Source organism: Macrobrachium rosenbergii, chromosome 41 (genome assembly GCF_040412425.1).
Source record: "Macrobrachium rosenbergii isolate ZJJX-2024 chromosome 41, ASM4041242v1, whole genome shotgun sequence".
Taxonomy (NCBI): Eukaryota; Metazoa; Arthropoda; class Malacostraca; order Decapoda; family Palaemonidae; genus Macrobrachium; species Macrobrachium rosenbergii.
In genome coordinates, this window is record NC_089781.1 from 8,739,397 (window position 1) to 8,746,896 (window position 7,500).

At 34.9% G+C, this 7,500-nt stretch overlaps 1 protein-coding gene and 1 long non-coding RNA gene across 2 annotated transcripts in view; one reads left to right on the forward strand and one right to left on the reverse strand.

Moving 5' to 3' along the window:
• Nucleotides 1-7,500, reverse strand: part of LOC136826620 (uncharacterized) — a 356,833-nt gene that overhangs the window by 228,062 nt on the left and 121,271 nt on the right. The window lies entirely within an intron of this gene.
• Nucleotides 239-7,500, forward strand: part of LOC136826617 (epidermal retinol dehydrogenase 2-like) — a 12,193-nt gene continuing 4,931 nt past the window's right edge. Inside the window, exons 1-4 of the mRNA XM_067083909.1 lie at nucleotides 239-429; nucleotides 3,947-4,214; nucleotides 5,008-5,132; nucleotides 5,752-5,862. Coding sequence (XP_066940010.1) covers nucleotides 3,974-4,214; nucleotides 5,008-5,132; nucleotides 5,752-5,862 — 477 coding nt within the window. The 5' untranslated portion in view covers nucleotides 239-429; nucleotides 3,947-3,973. The remainder of the gene's footprint in view (nucleotides 430-3,946; nucleotides 4,215-5,007; nucleotides 5,133-5,751; nucleotides 5,863-7,500) is intronic.

The following is a 7,500-nucleotide window of genomic DNA, read 5'->3' on the forward strand; positions in this document are numbered from 1 at the left end:
AATATTCTTTTTTTATTTATTTTGAATGGCGGTCAATTACTTTCCTCTTGGCTGAGTCATGCTTTTATGCTTGTTCTTTTCTGCTACCTTTCCCTTTGTTTCATTTCTTTTTATCCCTGGGCTAAGTAAGGTATCGGGTAATCCGTCACAACTGTCTTTGGATTAAGAAAAAAATAAATAAGATGCTGGGTGTGCACGTGACTTGCAATGGCAGTGAGCATAAAACCGGGCACCAGCCAGTCAACAGGTACGTGAATTGCCGGCGGTAGAAGAGCGAAGACGAGCGGAGCACAGTGCCACCCAGCCTTGCGCCCCTCAGTCCCTCACTCACTCAGGCTTTGACTTGGAAGTTAGACGTTGTAGTCAGTGTGGATTTACCAGCCAGCCGTACCACACCCGCACCCAGTGCCTCCTCCTCGCGTATCTAAGGTTAGTTTTAACACGAAGATTTTACGCGTTTTGTTCCCTTCAGTAAAGAGACACGAATCTTGAATTTTTCACGAATTGATGTGACCAGTAATTTCTTTCTGCAGCACGGGCAAAAGAACTCAGTCTATAAAAAAAAGGAATGTGATCCCCCGAGGCGTATATTAAGCAAGGGTCTTTTCAGCAATGAACGACAATAGCATGGGTCAAAAATCTCTCATCCTTTCCTCTCAGTGCATTTAAACCAGTACGGTTTCCTAAATTAGTGTTACAGAAGAACTAAAGGAAATCTTGAAATCATCATCGACTACTACGTTGTACCCAGACCAACGACCACTCGTTAAGTGGTCATAGATGAGTCACGTGAACTGGGAAGTTGCCACAGCAACAGCGGAACGTTACAGCGATGCTGAATGCCCTGTGCCGGCGAAGGACATTGAAGAACAAAAGCGTATATCAAGTTCACTTAAGTTCTTGTATAAAAATGTACTAATAATACAAAATGTACCAGGGTCTATGAAAGTTACATTGTACACAGAATTCTTTGGGTTTGTTCATACTAGTACAGTAAAATTTCATAACACACATCGGTAATTTGTCACTGACATATTACAGGCATGTTGAAAACAAGTCAACGACTTTAAGTGGATAACAAATCTTTGGCAAATACTGGATCAGGACTACCAATAAGTCGTTGACTTGTATTTAACCTGTCTGTGATGTGTGTGTGCGACAATTTACCGAAGTATGATTATGACAGGTTTTACTGCAGTGTGGCCAACCATTAGACATACCGCATATTAGGAAATCAGACTGCATACCACCGCCAACGCAAATAATCTATTTTAAAATCTAACTTCTATTCATGATTCATCGGTAAACCAGAAAATAGCAAGTGGATCTGAATAACTTCCCTGTACTGCGATGACAACAATAATTTAGAAAATCTTCGATCTCCGTCTAGATCCATTCCAAAACTGAATTCAATTTTCTTTGGTCCATTCTCACTGAAATCCATGGTGGATCCAAAATGTCTCAAAGTCTAACTAATACTATTCCTGCTACAACAACCAATACCTCCATAAGATCTATTTGAAACCGATAATTAATTTTCAAAGAGAACCAAGTACGACTGAGTACAAGCATCACTGAGAGAGCGCGGGTCCTGGGGGAGAAGTGACTCAAGAACGTTACCCTGCGTGTTGATGCAATCACGTCCGGATATGAGCAAGACCATTCGGTGGTCATGATATACTCAGTCGAGGACTGAGCGCAGAGTTAACACGCCTGTTCTATGGTAATAATATTGTTGAAGCAGCCTTCATCAGTTCCCACAGGATTTCATGCAGGTTGCACTGCATTAAAATAAGGACAGAGACACTAATGAGAGAGGTAATCAAAGACGTTTCGATGACTGTAATCTGAGTGCTTTAACGGACTCGTATTGCCAACTCTACGTTAGGAACTGAAACTTAGCATTCATCTTTATTCATGACAGTTGCATAGACAGACTTCATTTACCACATCCAGTTCATTATTAAATCTGGTCATTTGTCTCTCCTACTAAACAGTATTTTCTACGTGTACGTGATCTTTTAATATTCATACTAATATTCCCGTATTCTAATTAGAATACGCATAACTGCTAGTAAAGTTTTGGATAATGTTACATATTTCAAAGAGAATGTTAGACATGGAACTCTGAAACTGACTGATAAATCATACGAACAGAGCTGACGGAAGATAATCTGTTTGGTTACATGTTTTATACTAGTTTTGAAGTTATTTATTTTTACTTAACCTTTTTTTTTTTTAGAACAAAGCCTTGTTGGTGTAACGATGTGAATGACAAATATATAATCTTACTCGGCCTGAAGCTAATTAATTATATGGGTTTGATTACACGTACGTTGCTAGTTTCCACTTTATCTCCGGATCTAGTTACCTCATTACCTCAAGCTCAGCTTCAGGCGGAGTTTTTTTTTGTTATTTATAATAATTATAATAGTAATAATAATTAAAGGTCGATAAGTGGTTGCGATGAGGATTCCGATGGCAACTGTCCTTTTTCTTTATCACTCTCCCTTCCCTTTAAACCCTAACTTCCACTACAACACTTATGACAGCAGTGGTGCATGTATGCTAAGCATTAACTTAGGATATGCCTTGTTAGATTACCTGCTTTCGCAGCAATAAAATGTCCAAAATCATTGCCACTTCTGCTTTTCAGAATTACAGCTATTGCTTTAAGTTGCTTCACAATCTTATGCTTTACCACAATTTAAACCTATCTAATGTTCTCCGGGAGAGAAAAGTTCAAAGTTTCTTCATGTTTAATTAAAATCATTATTCATCAAATCCTTTTGTTCTTTATGGCCGAGATACAGATAATGTAGACGTTATCAATCTTTCCCCAGCTTTTATCTCTTCAACGTGGTATTTGATGGGCTGATCGACTGACTGATTCTATGTAAAGATCTGGCATCACTTCTGTTAAGATCATCGATGCCGAATATACTAAATCCACGAATACTTCTTGGTGTCTGAATGGTGCCAAGCCAAATACTTATCATCTGACATTATTAAGCCTCTGCCGAACAGCTTAAAAAGACATTCAAAAACCATTTATTACCATCATAAAAGACAAGTCCTAATGAGATTCTGTAATGATTCTCGTCCAAACGACTATAGAGTAAACATTAGAAGGCTTATTTTTATGATTATCATCTTGAAACGACAAATAGAATAGTCCTGAAGAATTCAAAAACCATTTATCATCATCACAAAAGACGAGTCCTAATGAGATTTTGCATTGGTTCTCATCCATAAGACTAAAGAGTAAGCATTAGAAGGCTTATTGTTATGGTTACCATCTTAAAACGGCAAATAGAGTAGCCCTAAACAAATTTTTTCGTACTGGTTTCCATCTTAAAACAACAAAAGAGAAGAGTCTTTGGCAGGTTTTTTTTTTTTTTTTTTTTTAGGAAGCTGGACCCCAATAATTCTCATCTTGAAGTTCTTGAAACGGTCCTCATCACTTGACTTCAAGATATACTTGGTGTGATAAGATGTACTTCGCTGATCAGTCTTATCTGTACTTGAGAGAAGACTATTAGGAAAAATAATGTTATGAGTGTGATTTGCAGCTGTTATCCATCTTTGACGTTTATTTAACTGAAATTGACACACACACATACATATAAAAATATGTATGCATATGTATATATACAGTATATATAGTATATATATATATATATACAGTATAATATATATATATATATATATATATATATATATATATATATATATATATATATATATATATATATACATATACACACAGTATATACGCATACATGTATACTTTTACATTCATCAGCTGAAACGCACACACGATGCATAACTCTAACTTTTAATTTGCATATTCAATATTTGTTGTAACAAACTATGTATAACTGATTTCTTTTCAACATATCATGAGATAACGTATTTTGATGGGTGCCTCCGTTTAACCTTGCAGAACATCAGGCAACAGAAATTTTCCAAGATGGCGGATCCAGCAAGCATTGGTCTCCTCATACTGCAAGTATTATACACAATGGTATTCTCAGTCTACTCCATTATAGAATCCATTGCGAGAACAATCCTGCCACGCGACTACTTCAGAAAGGACATCACGGGACAAATCGTCCTTGTAACGGGAGGAGGATCTGGAATAGGACGTTTGATGTGTCTCAAGTTTGCTGGTAGAGGGGCGAAGATCGTCACCTGGGACGTCAACGCAGAAGGTATGGATTGAGGAGTACTGAGTTATTAACTTGTAGTTTATTCCAGAGAACGTTGACAGAAGATATAATAAAATAAAAAAAAATAGTTGACAAAAATCAAGTTTAAAAAAAAAAAGTTAAACTGACATTACGCTTTGAATACATTCTCCTGCAGTGAATGTCACTTCGGAAAACTTATCATAATCCTATTTAAGAATTTTGTTTATTTCTGTGTAGCCTGGAAAGCTAAACGATGGTTAGTCCTTGGGGATGCAAAAAATTTATGATACATTAACGTAGCATACTGAACTAAAAGTGATATTCGTAGACAAATTTAATTTTTTATCAAAACCCAGTTCAGAATTTTGTTTATTAAAGGGGGTATATTACAACGTAGCAATTTCCCTCCACGATTTACTCAGTAGGAAAATAAATGAGACATATCTTAAAAATATTACCGACCACGCTACACCAAATTGCATCCTACTCCGAATAAAAATCTCTTTTGTGGCTAATTGTTATTTTGAGTATGTAAATTATCTGTTTTGGTATCGAGCGTTCCTTCATAATGTGAAAACATTCAAAATGGAAAACCTTTTAAGATGGGAATGTCATTTTGAAATCAACCACTCAGGAGGAAGATGAAATCTGAACCCTCCACATGAAATCCTGCCGACTAGACCATCCTCAAACCATTAACTGGTTCAGGTTACAAAGGCAATAACACTGCTAACAGAACTGAACTGTTGAGACAGCGAGCGCAATTGCTTTTCTAAGAAAAGCGATTTGATCAAATTGAACTGTTTTCTTCAAGGAAACGCGGAGACAGTTCGCCAGGTCGCAGACACAGGTGCATTTTGCCGAGGCTACACTGTTGACCTGTGCAACCGCAAGGAGATTTATGCTATAGCGAAGAGAGTCAAAGAAGAAGTGGGAAAGGTCAGTGGTTCAGTTTCCAGTTCTTTTCGAATGTTCAGTTTCAGTACAGAGAAGAAAGTCGTTCTCATTTTAGTCGCTTTAGCGAAAATTGTTTTGTCTTCCTTAATATTTGGCTGATGCTTTAGTTTTGTTTCTTCTCAACGCCATTTTGAACGTGACTATTACATAAGAATTTCACCTGAAAACATCATCAACAAGAGGAACGATCACGATAAGAATTTATCAGAACTGTGTCGCGTATTTAGAAATAATTTCATCTTGGAGCATTTCTATACCTCTTCTTTGAAGCCTCTAAAAATATTCTGTTGGTTTTTTGTGCAATATATGATATTTAAACCTCATTATTTTTATCAACTAATTTAAAAAGTTAGATATATGGAGACATTCAAGTGACGAACATCCCGATTATGGATACCACATCTCACATGAAATGAACAGCGTAAATTCAATAAGTTAAATATATGGAAGCATTCAAGTGACGGATATCACGATACTGGATACCACCACATCACATATGACACGAAGAACATAAATGACAACTATACCACCTAAAGATGAACGCTTAGGAAATAAACGTCATTTCACGGGTTAAACCATCCTTTTCACCCATGCCCTCCAGGTTGACATCTTGGTGAACAACGCAGGCATCGTGACAGGGAAGAAACTGCTGGACTGTCCGGACGAGAGCATCATCCGCACATTCGACGTCAACGCCCTCAGCCATTTCTGGGTGATTATCACTGCCGTCTTTGTCCTCAGGAATTTTCGTAATTTAATTATCTTTAAATCAGGGCAAAAGGCCTTATACAATAGTAACTTGAGTCACGAAATTAGTAGTGTAAATGCAAGCAGAGGAATAAACTCCATGAATTAAAGACGTTAATAAAAAAAAAATGAATTTCCAAACAGGGTGGGGTCGCAATGGAGTTTCCTTATTGCTGCAACGTTTGTAAAAAATAAAATACAGAAAGAAAGAAATATAAACATCTCTTAAATAAGAATTTGGAAATAAGGATAATATATTGCATATTACTCTACAACAACAACAATAATAATAATAATAATAATAATAATAATAATAATAATAATAATAATAATAATAATAATAATAATAATAATAATGATAATGATAATAATAATAATAATAATAATAATAATAATAATAATAATAATAATAATTTGGATACTTAATACTGAAAGTTGTGGTACAATACATGTTTAACACAAAGGTTAATAAACTAATACAAAGAACTAAATAGGAATATCTAATTATTATTTACTCTCACGCAATTACACACAAAAACGCACGCATGCACGCGTGCACACACACACACACACACACTATATATATATATATATATATATATATATATATATATATATATATATATATATATATATATATATATATGGATGTGTGAAAAAACGTGCAAAAACTATGCTAGTTAAAATTTTTCAATTTGAAACGAGGAAAAAATTTCGTACCACGACTGCAAATGAAAGTAATCATATCAAGAGAAATAAATTCTACGGATATTATACATTTCGACAACGCTGCAAATCATGACGAGCCTGCGTTAAACTTCTTGCACCAATATGACTAACGACTTGAGTGAACAGTGGTGTTCATTGGGTATATCTAATCACTGTGTTACTATTATTACACGCAGTAGCTGACAAGGATTAAGAGAGACGAAGGCTCTTGTTACAGAAATCCTTGAAATAGAACACGAAAAGATGAGCATCAAGGGTGTTACCAAGTGGGTGTTACTAAAAATGTTCTATTGTCAGTCATTAAATATGTTCAGTGAGATGACCAGATTCTTGACAGACAAAACACCGACCGAAAAGCTTTAGGCTGTGTTTAGTTTTTTTTCTGAAATGCCCTTTAACTTTCTTTACTTATTATATTCAGATTTTAAGCTAAGATGACATAACACTCAAAAGTAACGTTTACCGAGAATTATCATCCACTGGTCACTACGAGAGAATACACAATCTAATCTTTTTATCTGTGTCGTTAGCTTTCCAAGAAAATAAGTTTCAAGGCCATGATGCTTGTATAACTTTACTTACTCTCATCAGTTGTTTGTTTTGCATTTATGCTTTATATATATATATATATATATATATATATATATATATATATATATATATATATATATATATACACACATACATACACACACACACATACATATATATATATTATATACATACACACACACACACACACACAATAATATATATATATATATATATATATATATATATATATATATATATATATATATATATATATATATAGAATCTACTGGTCACTTTTACCAGATACGTATGTAATTTCTATTAACCACAATGCCCTCTT